General features: G+C 42.3%; 2 protein-coding genes across 2 annotated transcripts; both read right to left on the minus strand.

Annotated features, from left to right (window-relative positions):
- Nucleotides 1–30: 30 nt before the first annotated feature.
- Nucleotides 31–14,895, minus strand: erbb3b (erb-b2 receptor tyrosine kinase 3b). Its single transcript, XM_051425050.1, has 28 exons — nt 14,405–14,895; nt 12,483–12,637; nt 12,209–12,395; nt 11,220–11,345; nt 11,047–11,109; nt 10,718–10,836; nt 9,547–9,688; nt 9,262–9,375; nt 8,469–8,586; nt 8,312–8,385; nt 8,044–8,134; nt 7,099–7,301; nt 6,373–6,505; nt 6,177–6,270; nt 5,656–5,813; nt 5,478–5,534; nt 4,722–4,863; nt 4,480–4,599; nt 4,243–4,341; nt 3,824–4,009; nt 3,555–3,710; nt 3,371–3,446; nt 3,088–3,234; nt 2,917–3,014; nt 2,653–2,829; nt 2,480–2,551; nt 1,553–1,844; nt 31–1,349 (listed from the first exon to the last, which is right to left on the minus strand). Exons 1-28 carry the CDS (start codon nt 14,481–14,483, stop codon nt 433–435), a joined length of 4,395 nt encoding a protein of 1,464 aa, XP_051281010.1. The 5' UTR covers nt 14,484–14,895; the 3' UTR covers nt 31–432.
- A 2,267-nt stretch (nt 14,896–17,162) lies between these two features.
- On the minus strand, nt 17,163–20,588 carry arf3a (ADP-ribosylation factor 3a). Its single transcript, XM_051425523.1, has 4 exons — nt 20,441–20,588; nt 20,223–20,333; nt 19,742–19,866; nt 17,163–19,627 (listed from the first exon to the last, which is right to left on the minus strand). Exons 1-4 carry the CDS (start codon nt 20,586–20,588, stop codon nt 19,466–19,468), a joined length of 546 nt encoding a protein of 181 aa, XP_051281483.1. The 3' UTR covers nt 17,163–19,465.
- Between the last annotated feature and the right edge of the window lie 3,023 nt (nt 20,589–23,611).

Consider the following 23,611-nt stretch of genomic DNA (forward strand, 5'->3'; position numbering starts at 1 on the left):
AAAAGAAAGCCAAATAAATGACAAATGTGATTTGATATTTGCAAAATAATCATATTTATTCGTGTTTATAATAATTCATGTTATAATCAATTGTACAAAAAGACTGCTGCTGTACAGAAATCATCATCATCCTGCTGCAGTAACAAGGTATTGTAACACTGAAACATTCATGGCTGCTACATTACGGTAAAGAAAACTTTATATGCCTGTTTTTAATTCAGGGACTGCTTACCATACTCTTTGAAGTTCACAGGCAAACACCACGTTTTGTCTGCTTTAACTTTTAATTTTGTGTTCTGTACCAACTCACAGTTGTTTCATAAACAATTTATAGAACTCAAAGAAAAAAAGCTAGAAAACATTACAAAACTACCCAAATATATGGCAGGAACTGAAGTAACCGTTACCATGTCTCCGTCCCAGTCCACATTATTAGGTGCGCACAGCATCTGGCTTGAGGAACAGTCTGCTGTGCCAGTAGTCCGGGTTGTCAAATGATGTGTTGCTGCCAGGCTCCCCCATGCCGGCACACACCTTGATGTATCCCCCGATCCCTGCACACCTGCCGCAGCCCATCTCCTCAGAAACAGCCCTCCCCTTCACTGGGAGGTTCTGGTAGTCTGCCTGCTCCCACCCATTCGGCACCACTCCAAGTCTGGTCATCTCTTCATACTCCTCCGCCTTCTCTCCCCCAGCTGTGAGCACATCTGGCCTGGGCATGACCATACCGCTCAGATTCTCCTGCAGTGTGGGTTGTTTGTTTGTGTTGTGGTGCTTCTCCTCTTCCTCTTCCTCCTCTTCCTCTTTTTTCAACACGTCCACTATTTGGTCTGTTTCCTCTGTCTCTGCTGCACTCTTTGCAGATGTTTGACTCCCACGTCTCTCCCATGCTTGATCCTCTCCCTCCTTAGAGTTGGATCGTCTGATATCCATGTATTCATACCTGCCTATCCCTTGGGCTGCCTCTCCTTGGTCATCCACAGCTCTGATCCCACTGTCACAGTCCCTCATGAGCTGATGTTTCTCTGTGGAGTCTCTCTGCTCTGCTACACTGCCTTCACAATCCTCCTCTGCTTGTTTACTCCTCACAGCGTAGATTGGTGTCAGAGTTTCCACATGTGCTGTGTCCTCTAACGGAGACATGAAGGTTGGCGAGGGTAAAGGTGAGGTTTTACGAGCATGTGCCACCAAATGGACATCTGCCTGTGATAAGATGACGCTGGTCAAGCAAGGAACAGTACCAGACTCTTTGGTCATGATTTCATACTCCTGGGAGGGATTTATCACCACCAGAGACAGATTATTCTTGAGTCTTGAGTTCTTTCGCCCAGAATGAGGCACTCTACAGACTGAAAAGAAGAAGATAGAGGGAAGAAGCCTTGATTATTCAATTCAATTCAATTTTATTTGTATAGCACCAAATCATAACAAGTTATCTCATGACACTTTTCAAAATAGAGCAGGTCTAGACCGTACTCCTTATAAAATTATTATGTATTGTTTATGCTATAATTTGCCAATTTCTTTCAAAAAGTTAGTGCTTATAATTTACCTCTCTCTGGAGTAACAGGTGACCCAGCCATGACATAACCATATTTGTCCACCTCCTCCTCTTCCCCTGTCGTCCACACCTTATACGAGGATGGACTTGATGCTGTTGAGAGTTTCCTGTGCCGGCTGATGGATATATGAGGATTACCCCTCTCAGAGCCAAACCTGGCCCTGTGAAGGCTCCCGCTCCGTAAACCTTCCTCACGCAGCTCTGCCTCTCTTCCACTCCCCCTGAACTCTGACCTCTCGGGCAGCGTCCGCACCGAGCTCAGTCGAGATCTCTGAAGCCACAGCTGAGACATAAAAGCACAGACTGATGCAGCAGCTCATAGAAATTAATCCTATTATTTAAGAGACCAGAGGGACCAGAATGACACATTTTAAGCTCCAGTTCTTAGGATTTAGTGGCGTCTGGCCTCGCCTGCCCCTTACAAGCGTATAGGGGGAACTACGGTGTGCGTGAAAATCTAAAAAAATGCCAAAGGCCCATCTAAAGCTAGTTTGGTTTGTCCATTCTAGGCTACTGTAGAAACATGGCAGACTCTATAGAAGAAGACCTGCTCCCTCCATAGATGTAAACGGCTCATTCTAAGGCAACAAAAACTCAACAATTTGTATTTTCAGGTGATTGTACATTAATGAAAATCTATGAATATTATATTCTATTTCTGCCAGTAGATCCTCCTAAATGTTAAACACTGAACCTTTAAAGTGATGTAATAACCTACTGGCAAGTGCTGGGTCATAAAATATATTTTCAATCGGCTATTGGCAAAGTGTAGTAATACTACTGATTAAAGATAAACTGTTGCAGCTAAATATATCTACCGTATCCTCTGTGCAACGCAAGCATCAAACAGGGTTAGTATTGCAAGGTACTAATATGTTTGTTTGCTTGCATTTGTGTGAATATGTGGGTTTGTGTCACCTGGCGGATGCTGTCCACAGGGCTGGGGGTCATTGGCAGGTATCCAATAGGTCCAGCCTGAGAGGTGCCACTCTACAAATCAAAGAATAAAAAGAGTTACGAGCTGGTTCCTCTGCCTCTGAACCAGTCACGATGGTCCTAAAATGTAACAAATCTAAGATGTATTTCATTACCCTGTAAGAATTAATCCGGGAACGAGACAGACTCCAAGATGGAGAGTGTTGGAGAGGAGGAGTGGCCAAACCATCCTCCAGTCCCTCCTCGTCTTGGTCTTCCAAATCTGCATCCAGAAGCCCTTGCTCTGATTCTCTTCGATGGATCTCTCCTGAGGCCGTTTCTGCTCCTTCCACCTACAGAAGAGCGTGGAAGTACATGTTTTAAGGTCTAAGTAAACAGCCAGTGGACTTAAATAAAATAAAAGACGATGATAGCCTCACCTTGATGACAAGATATCTAGGTGGGTCTCTTGCCATGCGAGTAAAGTCACTGGCCAGCTCTTTGAAGGTCGGCCTTATATTTTCATCAATCATCCAGCCTAAAGCGAAGAAGTAAAACAATTCAGATCCTGTCTTTGTGTGTTTGTGCACACAGGTGCGATTACGACTCACATTTAACCATAACCATGTAGACGTCTATAGTGCAGATGTGGGGCTGTGACAGCCGTTCGCCCTTCTCCAGCAAACTCGGCACTTCCTGAGGCTGCACTGATGCATACGGCTCTGCCCCAAATGACATCATCTCCCATACTGTCACCCCTGTCCGGGAAGAGAGACGGCACATTTAAATGGTCACCCTGCCAAAATTCACAGACAGCATCTTTTAAGAGGACAGATTATTTATTGGCACATACTGTAACTACACACACTCACACAAACACACACAGCCTCTTACCATAACTCCAAACATCACTTTGATGAGTGTATCTTCGAAACAAGATGCTTTCAAGTGCCATCCATTTTATTGGCGTCTGGATTAAAAGACAAAGTACAGACAAGTCGTACAGATTCATTCCTTTAATGGAAGAGAAAACGGTAACTTAGCAATTCAAGACGTATCTTGCACTAAATGAGTCAACCTTGGTGTCGGTATAGACGTATTTCTTGTCATCAGGATAAAGGAGGTCTGCTACACCGTAGTCAGAGATCTGGACCTGATAGTCGTTCTTCAGCAGGATGTTGCGGGCAGCCAGGTTCCTGTGGACCATGCAGTGCTCCTCCAGGTAGAACATACCCTGAGACACAAACATACATGCAGTATATACCCTACATGTACTCCAACATTTATTTTACGCTTATTTATAACATTTGGTTGTTTAAAAGAATCAATAATTCCAGCTGCACTTACCTTAGCAATTTGCACACACCAATTAAGCAGGCGCTGGGGGGCCAGGCTGTTCTTGTGGTGCCTGATGTGCTGCAGTAAGGAGCCCTGTGAACTAAGCTGGGTCACCAGTTGCAGACTGGGACCTGGACAGATGCCCAGCAGCCTAACAATATAGGGATGGTCCAGGCTGCCCATGGACAGCATATGCTACAGAGAGAGAAGCTGATAAAAACACTATATACTTTTTAAAACTGTTTTATGATACTTGATCTTGTGGTATGTATTTTCCATGAAAGATTCTCACAATGACAAGTTACTGGCAACTTTGTAAATATTAAACATTTGTTTTTTCCTTCTCATTGTATTCTATGATATATGTGATATTAATTGGCATTTCTGTGATGTTTTAGTGTTTGAGTGTAAGAAGCTCTGACTCTCACATCGGTGATCTCAGTGAAGGTCTGCCGGCCTGAACTATCCTGGATGGTCTTGATGGCAACAGGGATCTTCACTGTCTCTCCCTCTGGAGTCCAAAAGCCCTTAAACACAATTAAATGTACAGCAGCAGTCACATCAGTTCACATGAGTCTGTATAAGGCTCAGACTAAAACTATAATAGCACATAAATCAGTAGGAAATCAGTGGATGTCCAAAAAGGCAAAGAGGTTAATAAATACCTTGTTCACTGTGCCAAAAACTCCTGAGCCAAGAGCTTTGATTTTTTTCAGCTCTGAGGGTCTCAAGATACGGGCGTGAACCTTTGTACCTTTCTCTCCAGGACCCAGTGGCTCAAAGCTCTGCCAAAAACAAAAATAATTCCCACATGATTTCTTTTCTCTCTGAAAACAAATACATGTAGCAGTGAAAGCAAAGGCAGCTTGTGGAAGCTCATGAGGTTGGATGGTCTCTAAAGTCTCACCTCCCCGCTCTCCAGGTACCTCCTCATGGCCCTCTTGCGGCGGATGGCCAGGCCCCGGTGGTACAGCATGCCCAGGAAAAACAACACAAGGCAGAAAATCAAGCCAGCTGGGACACCTAAAGCAATGCCTGTGATCTGACCACTGCAGAGTGAAGCAGAGAGAGACAGAGCTAAGTTGAGTTATAGATGCCATAAAAAGACTTTGCTTTGACCGAAACTGTAGTCCTGGGGTGCCCTGATATGTCATGTACCAAGGCTGAGTCCTTGATCAATGGGTTTGAATGTGACCGGTGACCCTTTGCTGCGTGTCGTCCCTCTCTACCCTTTTTCTGTTTACCTTCAGCTGTCCTATCCAATAAAGGCAAAACGCCTTATATATTAACTGTAGTCCTGTGGCAACAGCGACAAGCAGATCTGATTGTTATCAAAAACGGCTTCTTTGGACTTTTATTGATAGTGACAGCTGAAGAGTGAGAGAGAGAGAGGGGATGACATGCAGCAAAGGCCCCCAGGTCAGACTTGAAACCATCACTGCTACACCAAGGTTGTTATGACTCTTGGTACATGGGGCACCAGCTCTATCAGGTGAACCAACAAACCTCAAAAACTGGGGTTGTGTCATTCTTATGCAAATCATGCACATGTTTTCACTATTGGTGCTTCATTTAGACAATTCGCAACACTTTTAGAGTTTTGGTTGGAGCTCAGAAATTGCAGTGTAGTCTTTTATGTTCACCAGCAGGGGGAAATACTCACCTACTAACTGCCAGTCCGTCTGCGTCTAAACAATCATTTAATCCCGGGCCTACGCATCTGTACACATAACACATAACACATCATCATCATCAGCATTCATTAATTTAATTATTGTTACGCATCTATGGATGGACACACATGAAAACATACACACACACATATATAAGTCTAGTCTCACCCCTGTGTGCAGTTGTGGTGACATGGCTCACAGTGACCCTCTCTGTTTGGGTATTTGAAGATTAGTCCCCTCTGACCATCATTGACTCCAGTGGGACAAGAGGACATGCAGTAAGGACCATCTCGAAGGTTGGCACACGCCACACACTTGTCTGGACCCTATCAAAAACAGAGTGGAAGGCATAAACATTTTTCTTCTGCCTTTATTGGACAGAACAGATTGAGATATACAGGAAAGGGAGAGAGAGACGAGATGATGATAAAGGATCACATGTCAGACTTGAACCGATGGCCGCTGAAGCAAGGACTCAGCCTTGGTACATGAGACATGGAAATTATGCCCTTGCACTGTAGTAAAGGTATGACACATCAAGAAAACATTAAGACAAAATACCAGTTTTGTAGGACTCACTTTTTGTTGAGTCATGCCTCCACAAAAATATTAAGAGTGGGTAATGAAATGCAAGCTAGAACTCATGCAAAGGCACTGGGCCACAGTTTACAATCAAAGGAAGTGATTACCAGTCCAGTACAGCTGGCTTTCCCACTCTGACGCTTACACTCTGGATGACAGGCAACACACTCGCCATCAGGCCCAGCAAATTCCCTCGGAGCTCTGGTGACACAATATAAAAAAAAATTTAGTGAGATGAAATGAAAAGAAAATACACACAAACAGTATCAGTAAGAACATCAACACATACATGTATCTACTGACCCAGTGTAAAAATTACAGCTTCCCACACACGTGCCGCCTCGGCTGTAGTTCCTACAGGAGAGACACTGGTCGGACCCTGGGCCCCAGCAACCTGAGTCTGAACACAGCGGGTCACACACACGGCCTTCTGCAACTGCACACAAAACTAAAAGCATCAGGAAACTGCTGCAGCATCACACTCAAACTAATCAAACTGCAATATAGAACAATAAAATACAATTCAGTTACTATGGTTTCTTTCATAGTATCTATTAGGGATGAGTGAGTACGCCATTATCTGTATCTGAATCTGTTCAACCAACTGAATTATCTGTATTTGTACTTGTAATGGGCAGGGATTAAACCGGATTTTGGCGGGACTAACCAGAAGTTTTTAATTTAAGCCTGAAACTGATATTTGATATTTAGAAAATTGTTTACAGAACAGCCTTCACACTGAGCTTCAGAGCAATGTTTTTGATCAATGTAGTAAGAGAACTATTTACAGTTTTTTTTATATAGAAGTTGCTATATTTATTCTTTATTAGAAAACAGATATTGACACATTTTACTCCTAGTCATAAAAAAGTACATTATCCGTACTGGATACTCCTTTCAGCCAAGTACTTGCTCAGCCCTGCTATATGTAATATATCAAGAGGTTGATTAAAGTATATATTTTATTCAGTTCAAAGGATAATAAAAAACAAATTTGACTGGATCATACAAGAGTTTTTTTTGCCTCACCACACTCTGCCAGTGGCCTGTTGTTGTTGAGGTTGTTGAGTCGAACTCTGGAACCTCTGAACAGCTGCGACCATTTTACAGTGTGGTGGTAACAGAGGTTGGCATTCTGACTGATGTACACACTGCCATCACTGATCTCCCGGAGAGAGCGCAGACCCAGTGAGGTAAGAGTGGGAATGCGCATCACCATCAGAGAAAAACGCCTTTCGTTAGAGGATGGAAAAGGACAAAAAACCAAAAAGATATTTGAATTAGTCAGAGAAATATTTGAAATGCAAGCAAATTTCAAAGGATTGCTTAAAATTTATACCACTGGTTTGTATCTACAGATTATGTTTTAGTTCTAAGCCAAATGACATGCTGCAACTTTGGAGACTGCATTATAGGGATCACACACACACACACACACACACACACACACACACACACACACACACACACACACACAAACACACACACACACACAGACACACACACACACACACAGTCCATACCCGTTCACAGCTGTGAAGCATAGAGAGAAAAGAGAGAGGTTAGAAAGTGTCAACACAATGCACAGGAGGCTCGTCATGAGGTGTTAATACAGAGAGTAGCTTAGAAAACCGAGCAGACAGATAGGAGGGTGTAGTGAGAGAGCAGTGATGACACATGCTTATGTAACACACTTTATATGCAACACAGATAGATATTAGTTTAGACAAGAACCCTATCATCAGAACCAGCCTGAGGTAATTCTAACCTCATAATGGCTTTAGTACTGTTTAAACATCCGTTTGAAAGAAGGTCTTGTTAACAGATTTGTTTTATTTATTATTCATTATTTTTATTGGCTTTTACGGCTTCATTTTAACGTATGTCAACTTGCTCTTGGCCACGGCTCAGATTGATGAGTTAATAAACATGTACATCATTAGCAATCTCACATGGCTCGTAAACAAGCCTTACTTGTAGAGCGACCTCCCTTGAATGGTAGCGAGACTCGAAAAAACGGACAGATTGTTCAGCTCTTTGGGCCAAGACTGGATGTTTAGGATATCTGACAATAAAACACAGAGATAACATAAAAAACAGGAAGGTAGGAAGTCAATTAGAAAACGTACTAGTATACACCAAAAAAATGGTTGTAACGTATTATAAAGCAGTCGTATTTTCAGGTTAAAACTCACATTAAAATCCATTATTACCATCAACAAACTTTACCGTGAATACAAACCTGTAATTTCTCTGACGGTGTGGAAGACTTCCAGCTTTTGAGCATCCAGGGGCGGGATGTTTTTAAAGTCATCTCTATGAAGAATAAAAAAGGACAGTATGAAACTAACTGTATGGTGGTGTACTCTGAGTTTCTTCAGGCAGGATCAGACAATTACCCAAGAATCCCTGTGACCAGGAAGTGAAGGCTGCCCTGGATCTTGGTGCAGTTGATGAAGCTGTCGATGTTGCTGGAGTCCACGGTCTGTCTGTGTTCAGCACCAGTGCCTTCACACACTACAAAGACAACCAAACACCATCTTTAGCTTTAATGAAGTTTTATAACTAGGTTCGGGAACAAAGGCCACGCCTTGCACTCATCTCACTTCCACTCAAAAGTTTCCACATCCCTCCCCCAAAACCCTTTCTTTCCTTTTTCCTCGTCTCTCTTATCCAAATACAGGAACCACTGGGGCTCTCTACAAGAGGTACCAAGAGATGGCTCCCCCACTCAGAGTCTCACAACCCACTCGGTTACCTCTTACCATCTCGCCGAACCCCTCTGTCCATTCATCCATCTGCCAGCAAACCCACCTTTCTTCCATCCGTTCATCCCTCACCCTTCCTGCCGATACTCCTTCATTCTTCAACCTTCAAACCTTCAAACCTTCTTCCTTCTTCCCTCCATCCCATAACGCTTCATCCCCTCTTCCCCATCCCTCGACCCCTACTCTCATCCCTTCATCCCTCATCCCTCAACTCTTGACCCCTAACCCCATCCCTCGAACCTCATCCCTTCGTCCCTCAACCCTTTCCCGATCCATTCATCCCTCCTACAGTACACCACATCGGTTTTCATTTATTCGTTATGTGCAATAAACCTTTCTAAATTCCACACGTTCATTGGCATGGTCTTTGTTAGTGAAATGACATATAAAGTATAGGAAGTAGAAAGTGTTAATTAGTGTCAACCTTTTGGGCAGAGTCCGCTGCAGTGCTCACACTGCCTCTGGTCTTCTCTCTCCACCTCCATCTTGTCTGGAGGACAAGCACTCACACAGGAACTACCGTCAACCACAAAATTAGCTACAAGGATAAAAACACAGTCGGTAATCTTCAAGAGACACAGAACATTCACTGGCAAGGTTTAAGACACAGCATCTAGTGAGGTTGATACCTTTATGTGTTACAGTGTTGAGACTAATATGATGAAATATGTTGAGTATGTAAACACACAAATAAACGCAGGCAACTCACTGGGGCACTGGGAGACACATATGGATCCGTACTGATATTTGGCATTAGGGTTGGTCTCCATTTGAAACGTCTGCTTGTTATAGATCAAAGTCTGGGGACACTGGGGCACACAGGCTCCAGAGTCGTTAAAATGACGACATGCCTATAGAGGTACAGACAAACACACACACACACACACACACACACACACACACACACACACACACACACACTTACATTTGAGAAATTTCATGATGAAATGAGATATGTGTCAAGCTTCAAAAAAGTCCACCACTTTGGTTTGGACTGAAATGTCTCGACAACTATTGGATGGATTGGTGTGAGATTTGGCACACAGATTCATCCTCCCTTCAGACTGAAGTAGGGATCCCCTGACTTTTCATCTAACCCCACCATCAGGTAAAAATGTATTAATTAATTTGTAGTTTATGACATTCCCATGAGCCTCAGCTGCAGGCCTACTTTGTGTTTAGTGCTAACAAGCAAATATTAGCAACCAACCAACAATAAAATAAGCTGGTGAACGCAGTTGACATTATACCTGCTAAACATCAGCATGGTAGCATTGTGAGCAAGTACATAGCCTCACAGCTGATAGCATGGCTGCAGAGTCTTAGTCTTGTTTACCCTCTGGGCAGCCAGGATTTTACAGTTAGCTGCCATGAACAATTGTATTCATGAACTAAGTTGTTAGAAAATCAAACCCAGACGGCAATTGGCAGTTGACTCTCAAATATCAGATGTTTTGACAAAAAAACAAGTTTTGAAAGCTGTATTAATATTGCCAACATAGCAAAACATGGAGTGGGTTGAGTGACCACAGTGAGCATGTTTCCAAGGGGATTTCCATACCACACTATTGTATAGTATTACTGTGACAAAAAACAATAGTTGCCTGAAATATGGGAATTAAATCATATGAGTGAGCAGAGTTTGTAATTGGATAAAATATTATTCAAATCCACCAATAAATGAAAACTTACCTGAAAACTTTGAATTTCAGGTATGTATTTTACAATAGAATCAAATGTGATTGGAAGCATGGGACTTAAATTAGGAAGCAAGTAGTTGTTTCTGAAGAATAAAAAACCTACAGTATTGTGTGTAAAATATCATGTCTTTCTTTTTCTTCTTTGTCTTTACTTTCAAGAGGCAAAGGAGGAGCACTTACAAAACAGTCCACGTCCAGAGGGCCTTTACATCCCGCTGCACACTCTGTGTGACAGCAGTCCCTGGGGCTCGTCCCAAAACAGCGTCCATTACACTGCGGAGCGCACACCGTCTTACTCACTGAGACACACAGGAGAGACGGGTTGAACAGAGGTCACGAATGTGCACGTGTGTTATGTCTTTGTGTGTGCATCTCTCTCTGTCTCTGTGTATTTCTGTCTATGAAGAGAGACATTCTGTGAGGAGAAAGAAAGAGGAGGAGGAGGAGGGGAGTGATAAACAGAGAGAAGATCAGGGAGTAAACGGGGAACAGAACAATTGAGCACTCACAGATCTGACATTGGTCCTTGTTTGGCCCCCAGCAGTAATCTCCACAAGATTTGTGGCATGGGCCTGACAGAGAGAAAAAGAAGAGAACACAGAAAGACAGGCAGCACTAATAAGATAGAGACAATGTAGAGATCATCTGAGGATACGTGAAATAGGACCATCTTAACACCAACCTCTCTCTCCATTGTACTGGATGTCAATTGGTGCACTGTTGTCCCTGATGATATCTTGCCAGTAAATCCAGGGGCCATAACTCAGGTATTTGTTGTTGATAATCTGCACTCCTCCCTCGAGAATCTCTGTGAAGTAATGGTTGAGAAATTATTCAAGCTACAGGGAGAGAGAGAGCAGACAGGGGATCCAATTTTGAGATTTTTATCATGGGGGGGGGTTGGTATGTATTTTTTTTCTGCAGGGAGGGAAGACTTAGAACAGATGGTGGTCTTTCAGCTTTTTGTCATCCTTGCACTATACTCTGTACATGTTAATTTGTTTTTGTTTTGTTACATAAAACATCTTGAATATTTTCTAGCAGTCCAGTTAGTTACAAGTGAAGTGCTTCTTAATAGGTCTTAATAGTTACAAGTGAAGTGCTTCTTAATAGGTCTTTGTATTGATATGTAGCAAAGGTAAATGTAAGTGTAAATTGTAAATGATAAAATGAATTGATGCATTGCATTTAGCTGCTTCATTCTTAGAGCTCACTTTGACACTATTATGGCTTACTGGGACACTTGAATAGAACAGGGCCTGTTATAAGTAACACCTGTGCTTGTCCTGCTAAGATGAGTCAAACATCTGCTGTGAAAAACCTCAGATAACCTACTGTCACACATTTTGGGAATGGAGGAGGGGACACTAGTTCCTGCACTCCTTGCCACAAATCACCACCTCTTGTTTTTGACCGCTTAAGACGGCACACAAATAAGAAATAGCTCACAATGAGTATCCTTTGAGACTGTGATTGTTTCCTATAATTTGTCCTGCTACACTTACAAATAATGAGTGTTAGCTATAAAATCATTTTTCCTTTTGCTGCCATTGAGTTTAGATACCTTTGTTCTCAATGTTTTGGATGCCTTACATCTCAGAAAAACACCTTCTGCACCTTCCACGGGACATACCTTGCCCACACATCGGTTTTCCCACAATTCCCGTTTACCTGTCAGATTTGCGAGCCCCAGCTGCCTCAGGCCGTTGGAGCCGTCCTTGGGGTAGTTCAGGAAGACAGAGAGAGCAAAGCGTCTTTCATAAAGGCTGTTTCCTCTTATGACCCGTAGTTGCCCTAGAGGAATCTCCTGAAAGTGGTTCATAGCAATGAGGACATAGCCAGTCACCTCGCGGATTGTCTGGGGAGCAAAAAGAGGAGTACACATCTACATCTTGTACATAAAAATCAATTGAAAGATGAGGGACAGAGGAGAGATGATTTTTACCTTGAGGAAGGAGAAGTCCCAGTTACTCTCAATCTGAGTGATCTCCAGGTTTCCCATGATGATCTCACAGCCATCATAGCGGTCCTTAGTGAGGTTGTACTGATTCTCCTGAGAACCTGTGGAGCTCAGTCCGTTCTGCGTACCAGGACACACCACTGACATAAACCGGGAGAAAAGAAACATACAGTATGACTCTAAGTTTGATGAACACAAGAGTTACTCAAAGGGGAATTGTGGGTCAGTGTATCACTTTTACTTGCTATACTCATGTGTATGTTTAAGGAGTGGTTTTGCATGTTTAGTCTTTTTACTACAGCTCTACATCACAGCTTTACATCACACTTTTGTTCTTGGATGTATTTGGTTTCTTTTCAGTTCTGTAGCACCTTAAGATCAATTAGCAGACTCTTGAAACAACATAATTCACTGCATTACAATTCAACTATAATGTGGTTTTGACAAAGACTGATGCAGACTGTGATGCATTGTGCAAGAGTCTGCTTATTTATTTTAATACCACACAGACATGAATGGAAATCAATGGCAGCTTGGGCTGGTGGATAATAAAATCAAAAACATGGCATGCACTTGAAATGGCTGGAAAAAGAAATAATGTCTTGTAGCTAAGGAGCTCAAACGTGCAAAACACTGGTGTGGTCATTTAAAGGTGAACGAATGGTGCATGGGTTATATTGTGTCTGTAGTATGGTTTTGATGCTGTGTTGGCTGGAAAGTTTGATGTGAAGCAGACTAAAACAGGCAGGCTGTAACCCTGGTACATGGAGCAGTCCAGGCCTGGGGCTGACGGAGTGAAGGCTGAGGGTCAAGGAGAGCGGGGCTTTTCTTCAGACAAAGTGCCTCATTGTGATAAAGCTATAAATGTGGACAGTGTGTCCCAGTGAGTGAAGAGTGATGCAGTGACAGACAGTGCTTCTGTGTGTATGTGCGTATGTGTGTGTCTGAGGGGTCTGCGTTGCTGAGATCATACCAGCAGACAATGGGCCATGTGTGAGTAGGACATTCTGGCACGGCGAAGGGAAATATCGTGAACGGAAGGAGACATACACATCATCTCGTACTGTCCAACAAAAACTGTGGCACTGGCCATTTGTGTGCAAAGACTGAGCACCTGCAGGTGTCAACAAAAATCACGTTTCCTGTATTCATTGGGAACATGCAGACGTATAAAATTAAGTTGATTACCTCCATAAACCTTTGAAGTCTGTTTCATTTGTTCTTATGTAAAATATTGGAGAGTTACATGTTGACTGTAGCATATCTTTATGCTAACATCCATTATTAATTAAACACAGGCACCGAAAGAGAAGTGCTTATCTAGCAGAGTTGCATGATAGTTCTGACTATAATTAAAAGACACAAACAAGCACATGTAATCCAAACAACTAAATAACAAGTAATAAGGGATTGTCAATATGCACCTAAACAAAAGCAATCATCAGCAGATTGCACATACCAACATGAACAAAACTCAGGAGCTTTTTACAAGTGGGATCTTTGCCATTCATCACTAGCAGTATATAAAGTGGTCATGTTTAAGTGCCTTGATTAGAGCCCAGTAATAACAGTAAAAAAAGAAAGCTCTCAAGGAGGAGAGTAAATACTGTGTGATCTGAGACAAATGAAAGAAGAGATGAGGGTTAATAGTTTATAAAATGTAGTCCTCTTAACCCGGCACAAGTCTACATAGTATCCCTGTTAATTATTCTATTCTATTCCACAAAATATAGTTGCATACCATGGAAGCTGTGTAAATACTGAAGAGTGAACAACAGGTGAATTCAAGCATTACATATTTTAAAAATAAAAGTCATTTCGAGGTAAATGTCTCCTACAGTAAGATAATGAATGCAGTTAAAACAGGCCACACAAGGTTGTTGATGTGGAAATATAAATTCACCTACCTTCATGGGTTTGGGATGATGTTGATTGAAGCCTCCACGATAATGTCACACACAGTAATATGACTCGCCACTGAATCATGTTGATGTCGAATCTATTTAGTGAGGTAATCTCATATTATACAGGTTTTAGGTAGTCCGAAAAAGCCAGGAGAGTATAGATGGATTAAAAAAACAAAAAAACATCAAGGAAATATATATTGCAAACACAGTCACAGAGAGTGAAAAGAAAAATCCGAAATCATGCAGTCGAAGTGAAGGAGTGATACAACTTACAGCAGATAAATCGCGCTAATTGCAAAAGTGAAAACAGCGAACAAGTGGCAGTTTATTTTGACGCTGGGTTTTCCCTCCCAGAGAGGCACGTGTGATTGGCCAGGAGCCACATTTATTCACCAATCAGAGGTTGGTCCGTCATTTTTTTTTTTACGAGCTGCAGCCACAATCGTTCCACTGAGCATCCAAATGGGTAGAAAAAGCCCTGCAGGACTTCTGTGAAATATTTAATAAATAAAATAAAATGCTTCACAATAAACGCATTGAGCTTACATAAGAAAAGATGATGCTGAATTAATTAATCATCAGACTGACACCTTTAACATGCCAAGTTGACTGCTTCTGCTCCTGCGTGTGTACCAGTGTGAAGACCATGTACCCTATATGTCCCTTTTGTGTGCAGTTATTTTGGTTTCATGTTGTCAGCTGCTGCATGTTGAAGCAGTGCTGTGGTCTCCCAGTCAGCACCCAGAGCTGTGAGTGGCTACACTGTGTTCCCTGTAAAGAGCAGTATTGTCCCCACAGCCCTGTCAACTGGTTAATCACCTCTTTGATGCGTATGGAGCAGCCTGTCACAATGGGCACATTGTCAGATGGTCAAGTGACTTCTGAACCCAAAACAAGAACATGCTTAATTTGAGAAAAATGGCCTCTGAGCGGACAAGATTCCTGAACATGAAGCTGTGAGTGAAAAGGGGGGTACGACTCACTAATGGATGGAGATCAGTAACTGCTTCTGACACATGTACTGTTAATCTTATTTTGTATGAGAAACAGATAGCTGAACAGTTGCTGTTTGTCTGGAAGTATCCCTATGATGAAATTTGACTGATAGTGTGACCATTCAATCATCATTATAATCAATTTTGACTGGAAATGTGATTATTCTATTTGATATGGTCATTAAAAGCATAAAAGAGAAAAACTGTGTAAAACATAATAATGCTGTTTTTATTGTAGCAAGGTTTAAGTACATGTTGAGTATATGTACATCAGCCTGTATATTAAGTTGAACCCGTAACTGCCCTTTACCAGGAGCTTTCTGTCCAGTAGGAGGAGACAGAGTCTGAGGATTGGTGCTCTGATATCAGAGCTGCTGCAGGGCACTGTGGTAGGTGGATTCTCGGCCAGTGTTTGCACGACTGTTTTTTTTTTTTTACATGATTATTCTTTGACTCATAAGCTTTGCTACAATCTCATATCAATCTGCTCTAAAAAAAAAAAGATCAGCTGAGACCTTGTCCACTTGCCTATTGAATGATGGAAAACTTTACAGAGCAGCATTACTCAGTAAGTTGGAAGATTGTTCACAACTTGAGTCAGTTGTGTAGTTAAACACATAAACAGTGTGAATTTTTCACTCTTGCTCTGTAACACAGTATAAAGTGAAAAAAAATCACAGTGGAAATCAATCTATAGTGACATCAAACAAATAAATTATGGGTGATTATTTTTCACATTCTCTGGAGGGTTTCTCTGTTGTCAGGTCAAGAAAAGTGGCTTAAATAAAGGCCCTAATGAATCCATGGTTTTTGCAGAGTCTGGCAGTTTCACAACGCCACCATGGTGTCATGCCTCAGTGTCAGCTCTGGTGGCCCTGTCTCTTCCAAAGGCGAGCTGTGGGGGTGTCTGCTGTGGCCTTTTGCAGTTGCCACTCCCTTCAGAGATTGATGAATTGATTGTGGGGCTGCTGCCAGTGTGTCTGTGCCCTGGGTGAAGGCGTCCCGGTTACGGGTGGGAATCCCAGCTATGGCATCCGCCCTGGGGCTACTATTGTAGCCGTCCTGCAGGGGGCCCTGGGGGCTGGTGGCCCCGGGAGCAGCTCTGACCCACATACTGCTGTCACACCCCTGGAGACACAGCGGCACTCTCCTTTACATGGACCTCTGATTGGCTCAGACAAAAATGACTCTCAGTAATTCCACCGGGAAACTACCTGATTGTGCCAAACTTCTCTTGATGGCAGCAGTTAGAAAAGGCCAAAAGAGAAAGACGACATAGATCCACGTCCTTCCTACCTATTTGACCTGCTCTTTCCCTGACCATGTCCACCAGTACACGTTCAATAATCAAGCTTGTAATATGTGCTGTTAATTCATCTGGCTTTAGTCTTTGTTGGCAATTAATACAAAGTTTAAAGTCTTCCTCAACTCACAAATGTGCCTTGTTGCTTTTTACGTGCAGTTTGACACTAGAAGGCGGCTTTCACATTAATCTGCTGAAGGGGGGAAAGAGTTCATTTTTGACATCACAACCAGGAAGACAATTATGGCCCAGTATGCAGTAGATGTGGATGTAATTCAAATATATTTTTAACTAGATGATTTAACTTTTTGTGACCATATCAGACACAAATGATTATTTGAAGAGAGTAGCAAAAAGCAACATGAATAAGCACAATATTATAAGGTCTCCACTGAGGAACCAAATCATAACCAAAGTGTGTGTGTGATAACAAGGTGAAAAATGAGTAAGGCAAAGCACATTTATGTTTTGGTCTTTTTATTGATTGATCGATGTAGTGCCAGGAATCATTAAATCATTCAACACTTTTGCACCAGTTTGTGTTGTTTTAATTTCCTCCTCTTGATAATATTCCTCTAAATTAAACAAATCCATTTTCAGCTTGTTTCTTTTTGAATAAACATTATCATTGTTGGAATGTACTGCAGTCTTGATTTTCTATATTTTTCAAGTCAAAAGTCTGCCAATAGTGATTGAAAGAAGGATGGTTAGCCACAACAGTACCGTGAGTGCATCAGTGTTACAGATCATAGGTGGGACACTTGAATGTTGGACGTTCCTACATACAAACCTTTTATCAAAGAGAACTTAACCACTGGCAATATAAGGCCACAAAAACAATTTTCACATCAAACTTAATGTAATAGAGGGCACATCACACACACAAGCTGCTGTCAGTTATACATATCTGCCAACACACTGACCCCAATATCTACAGGTGTATCAACAACACTTTCAATTTGACCGAGAGTACCATGGTATACTTTTCTTGTTACATAAACATATATACAGTTGCGCTGACATAGAAAAGCATGCTTTTGCATATTAGAAGGTTGTTCGGTAAACTTTACACTAAATCCATAACATTTATCAGTACAGCATTGTTCCAACCAGCAGCAGTAATTTAGACTAACAAATATAGTCTGAGGAAACAGGCTATTATAATTCACTTTTATTACAGATCTTGTACAGTATTAACATGCCTTATGATGCAGTATTACTATCATCCTCTCTCCTATTTTTTTTTTCAAATTATGTGATTTGTGTGAACACTCAAAAAGACAACTGTTTGATCTAGTTAGCAAATTAAGAAAAAAAAAAAAAAAAAAAAAAAAACAGTAAAATCAACACTTGCCTTTTGGTCCAAACTCCATTCAAAAATACAACAAAAAACAGACATTACATTTTGTACAACAATAATGCATCTAGAGTTATTTTGTGCAACATGGTACACGTAGACACGGTTAACACATGTAATGTCAAGCCAATTAGGGATGAATAAATTAGGATGACAAGCAAATGTGTGTTCTTTTGACGGATATAGTGCAGCTGCTCGCACAAACTGACTTAAAAAATAAACATTCAAAAACCATGTAAGCTCTTCGATATTGCCAATCACATGCTCTGCTGCATCCCTCTCCACAGGGCCAATAGCAGCATTTTTTTTTCTAAGCCACAAAGCTGGTACAGTGTGTCTGTTCTGTCATCTGTATCAGTTCAGCTATCACACCTCGCTGACGCCAGACAAATTGTTTTAACCCTTATTGAGCCAGGCAAGTCGACCGACGAACAAATCTTTATTTACAGCAGCGGCCTGCAGTAGTTCACAGCTCTTATAAGCCCACGAGCCAGTACTGGGATATCTCCATGCAGATTGGGAAGCGGTAATATACAGTGATACCGGGGCTTCTGTTTTCAACAGCTGCCTTAGCAGTAAATGCACGTTGCAATAAAGGGAGAGAAACCATGTGATGTACTTAAAAATAAAACCAATAAACAAACTTTCAAATAAATAAATAAATGTTGACAAAAATATATGAATTGTTTTAAGAGTATCCAGTATGTCACCAGGTTTTGTGTTTCATAAAATAAATAAAATCTAAATAAATACATTTAAATAAAATCTAAAATAACTTAAGTTTTAAAAAAAATATACAAATTGAGCTCTGAAGCGCATAATTTTGTTGTGGTAAAACATTTGTATGGACAGAAAATGACAACTTTACATTTATCTGAGCTTGTATACTGTTTTTAAACAATATGATAGATTTCTGAGATAGTAGTAGTACTCCCACTATACTATGACATTCTTTATAATTTACATTAAGTTTAAAATATCTGAGGGAGGGTTGTTCAGCCACCATCAGTCTAAAATCATCACTTTATATGGACAAATTAAAAGTTGATGGAGTTCATGGTCATAGAGACTGCAAAGTAGGGGGAAATACATATGCCTTCACTGTAACATTATACGATTACATCCCAATATTTATGTATTCAGCTTGTAAGAATGTAAGTAATTTATGTCAACTTCGACACCATTGGTTGTAAATATCTAAAAACGCTCACCGCAGATCCAAACAAAATAAAATTAATCGAAATAAAGAGATGAAATGAAAATATTTGGGGGGGGGGAGAAAGCCATTGAGAGTCACCCCCTGGGAGCTTTTCAGCACTGCCTCTCCATGTAAACACAATGGATCCACTATAACCATTACCTGGAGCTGGCACCCAGGCTCTTCCCCACTCTACTGACTGGACCATTCACTTTTTGTTCTTCAGCTGATTGGCCAGCCAGTCCAGACCCTCGTAGAGCCCGTCTCCACTGGTGGCACAGGTGGCCTGAATGTACCAGTTGCGGTGGCGTAGGGAGTGCAGGCCCAGCTTGTCTGTGATCTCGGCAGCGTTCATGGCATTGGGCAGGTCCTGGACAACAAGCACATCAGGTGTGTCAATTAAGAGGCCTCAGTTGGTTTGGAAATGGATGCAAAAGTGCAGAAAGAAGGGAATACAAAGGAGGAGACACAAGGAAGACCATACCTGTTTGTTGGCAAAGACGAGAAGAACAGCATCCCGCAGCTCGTCTTCAGCCAGCATCCTCATCAGCTCCTCCCGAGCTTCGTTCACCCGCTCGCGATCATTGCTATCCACCACAAAGATCAAACCTGCAGGGAGAGATGACAGCTTGTATTATTTAAGGAAGGAACAAAACAAAACCATCAGCTGTAGGACGCCAGAATCTATTTCATTCCAGTTTTTAACAATATTCTGACATCATACTGTTAAAAAAAATCATATTGCTAAACCACGTTTATTCATTGTCGAGGCTTTCAACATGACTAAGGGGATAATAATTCGAAACAGTTGGAGGCTGTATGCAAATGACCTCATCTAAAGCATTAGTCAGATATGCCCTCAGGTGCCGGGGGCGAGCATGTGGTTTCAGGATCTGCCACAGGACTGAGTTAACTCCAACATAGCTGACTTGTGTATCATCTAAGAGTCTGCTGGCCTGGCTTACCCTGGGTGTTCTGGAAGTAGTGCCTCCACAGGGGACGGATCTTGTCCTGGCCGCCCACGTCCCACACGGTAAAGCTGATGTTCTTGTACTCCACTGTCTCAACATTGAAACCTGAATAAAAAGCAAATCCAAATGAGTTACACTCAAGCTGGACAAACTCAGTGTGAAGTTGTTTAACCTATAGCGTCAGGCATTGGATCAATTCTTTCCTCACACACCGATCGTGGGGATGGTGGTAACGATCTCTCCCAGCTTCAGCTTGTAGAGGATGGTGGTTTTTCCAGCAGCGTCCAGCCCCACCATGAGAATCCTCATCTCCTTCTTGCCTATCAGGCTCTTCAACAGGTTGCCAAAGATGTTTCCCATGATGTCTGGCGGCTCTCACCTCAACTGCAACAGAACTGTTACACAGGGTACTGAGGAGACTGCTTTCTCTCTACATAGCAACAAAGCAGCCAAAACAAACCATGATCCACATATAGTAAGTCACAACCACACACACACAAAAAAATCACGGGGTGAGACGCAGTAGCTCTTCAAAAGCATCTCCTAACATTAGCACCTCGTTAGGGCTTGAAGCCGCCTCAGAGGAAAGCCAGTAAAAGCCTACTTCACACCTCTGCAGGCGGCTGACCTGACTTAAAGGCTGTTGCTTTACTCTCTGACGGCTCCCTGAGCAAACCGGCTGCCAGGCTGGATCTCTGTTATGTGGATCAGCTTTCGTGTGGTGCAGAGCTAACCCCCTTTTATGCTGTTTTGCTGGCAATTAAATAAATGCCAGTGTAACAATCAATTCATATTACATCACATGGCACATTACCTAATGGCTGTGAGAGTGTATGTGCACACAGGCTGTAGCATTAAGGTGAGAGGCTTTGACTCTTACTTTCCTGTAATCGTCTTCTTCTTATGGCTCCTGTAACAGGCCAACTCTGCTGTCAACTTGTGCTAACACATTCAACCTGAAGTGCATGTGGTGTACACAGGGATATTTCTAAAATGAGCTATAAAAAAAAAAAAAAACCCCACTGTGCGGCTGTTGGAGCATCCCTCTCCTCCCTTTTTTTTTTCTCTCCATCCTTTGAAAGCCTTTATTTTATATGATCGACCATCTCCGGGGTTGTAAGTGACACTGCTCAGCTACGTATCCGTTCATGTTATAATCAAAATGCACAGGCTATTAGCTGCTAGCATCGCCTGTTACAGCTGCAGTGGCCGCACATCCATGTACATCTGTCATAACGCGAGGGGGACGACGGCTGATGCTGCAGTCCAAGCGGGCGATGAATTTAAATGAGCCATTATTACGTATTTATAACGTGAAGCGATAGTTATTCGAGCGTAGTTAGCTAGCAACAATATTAGCTAATGTCTTCAGGATTGAAAAATATATATAAATATATATATATATATATTTCTCCGGGTCAATGTGTGTGCTGTAATCCCCTCGTACAGTCACGACAAGCGCACGAGTCGGCCTGGTGTCGTCGATTAACGGCCGTTAACGTTTACCGTTAAGCGTCGCCAGGCGTTACACACGGCGACAAATACGCTGCGGTCGCCTTTATTGTTACTTGTATAAATCTTTGAGCGTTTTTCACCATTTGCATCTCATTCACACTTACCCGTCAACGGCAGGCAGGCTACCAGCTGGAGTCAGGCAGAGGACTGGATGATAGTCTCGCGATGGGAGACGGTTGTGATACGGCGTGTTCTCGCGATAGTTGGATTTCTCAAGAACACCTCTCACGTTTGTCATCGATGACTTGTTAAAAGCCAGGAGCAGTGCCGGAGGGCAACTGTAATTTGTCTCTTCAAACATGAAAAATAACTATGTAACATGAGCATCACCCATCTTAGGGCCTTAACCTGCTTTTGAGAGATCAAATACAGCGTCCAGCTTTCAAGACTCACACACAATACCCCTTGTGACAAATAGACATTGCATGTGTTTAAATGTTATTTATGTGGCCGTTGCAGCAGGACACCAACAACAAAACCAATATGAAATGTAGCAGATAGTCTGCAGGCAAACATGCTTAAATAATTAAAACAGGAATCATCTTAATGAATAAGTAAATGGCTGAGTGTAATAGGATGCCAAGTGATACTTCCTGGCAGCAGCCCTCTGTGTGTCACAAATAATGAGGTGACAGGAGGAAAAGAAAACATAGGCTTAATCAATATTATAGCAGGTTACTAACATTACGTATGTTAAGGTATATTTCATTTATGTGGTTTTACAAGTGACAATACATATAAGAATTAGGAAGGAACTCCTATGTGTGGGTTTAACCCTTTAACCATAAAAGAAAACAGCCCCCAGAGTGATTACATGACATGCCCAAAACCCGCCCCACAGCCACAGGTGAATCCAACATTTGCCTCCCTCTTCCTCTCTGTTGTGTGTCACTCAGTGGTCCGGTGATAGATGTGTTTATCAATTCAGCGGTGAAGGCAGAGGAATAAAGAGGGGAGCAGATGTTTGCAGCTGCAGACCAGATTATGGGGTGGAGTGGTTGGTGGGGGAGCCGGCCGAGTTTGTGTGCACGCGGAGTTTGGAGAGGGTTACAGGGGGGTTACAGCGGGCTTGGGTGGTGGCAGGAGAGGTGGGGTGGGGAGTTATGACTTAAAGGAGTCTTTCCTCTGAAGTGTCTGCCAGCGTGCACCCCAGCAAACACAATCACAAGTCTCGTTGGTTCTGCTAGCTGAACTAATGAGGGCCTGCGCGTTGAGGGCAGGGGCTTTGATGTTCTGGGTAGCTGGCTCCTTGTGTTTTCTCTCCCGCTCTCCTTCTCTGCCTGTCCCACATCAAAAATGAAAGGGGAGTTGAGAAGCAGATGTTTTGAGGCATGTATTTATACAGAGTACACTTTATTCACCCCCTTCTCCATACCCCATTTGTCCTTTGCTTCTGCATCTCCGCTGTACGTACAGCAAGGCTCTATCTCCCTATCTTTATATCCAACTAAACACACTAAATCGCCTTACTTTATACATATAATCATCCTGTCAATCAAAGTGGGTAACTTTTATCTCTCCTAACTTCCTCTCTCTGCCTCCCTCTCTTTAATTTCAGCCCAGTCTGGTTGTTATTACTCGGGGGGCAGTCAATGTGTTGCTATGCATGTGTCTATGTCTGCAGCGATGAGGGGGAGAATGGGAAAGAGAGAAAAAGAGAGGGAGAGAAAGCAATCCCAGGCTGTCCACCAACCTCTGTCTCACACATGGGAGGAACAGTGACAGGAAATTCCCTTTTGCAGCAGCTCCAGGGTGAAATGATAAAGGAATGAAGAAATGCAAACCAGAAATCCATTCCCTTATCATTCCCTACCAGTCGCTGTCTCCCTTTTATTCCCTCACTAAATACCAAACAGACAAGAACAGTC

Source organism: Dicentrarchus labrax, unplaced genomic scaffold (genome assembly GCF_905237075.1).
Source record: "Dicentrarchus labrax unplaced genomic scaffold, dlabrax2021, whole genome shotgun sequence".
In the NCBI taxonomy this organism is placed as follows: Eukaryota; Metazoa; Chordata; class Actinopteri; family Moronidae; genus Dicentrarchus; species Dicentrarchus labrax.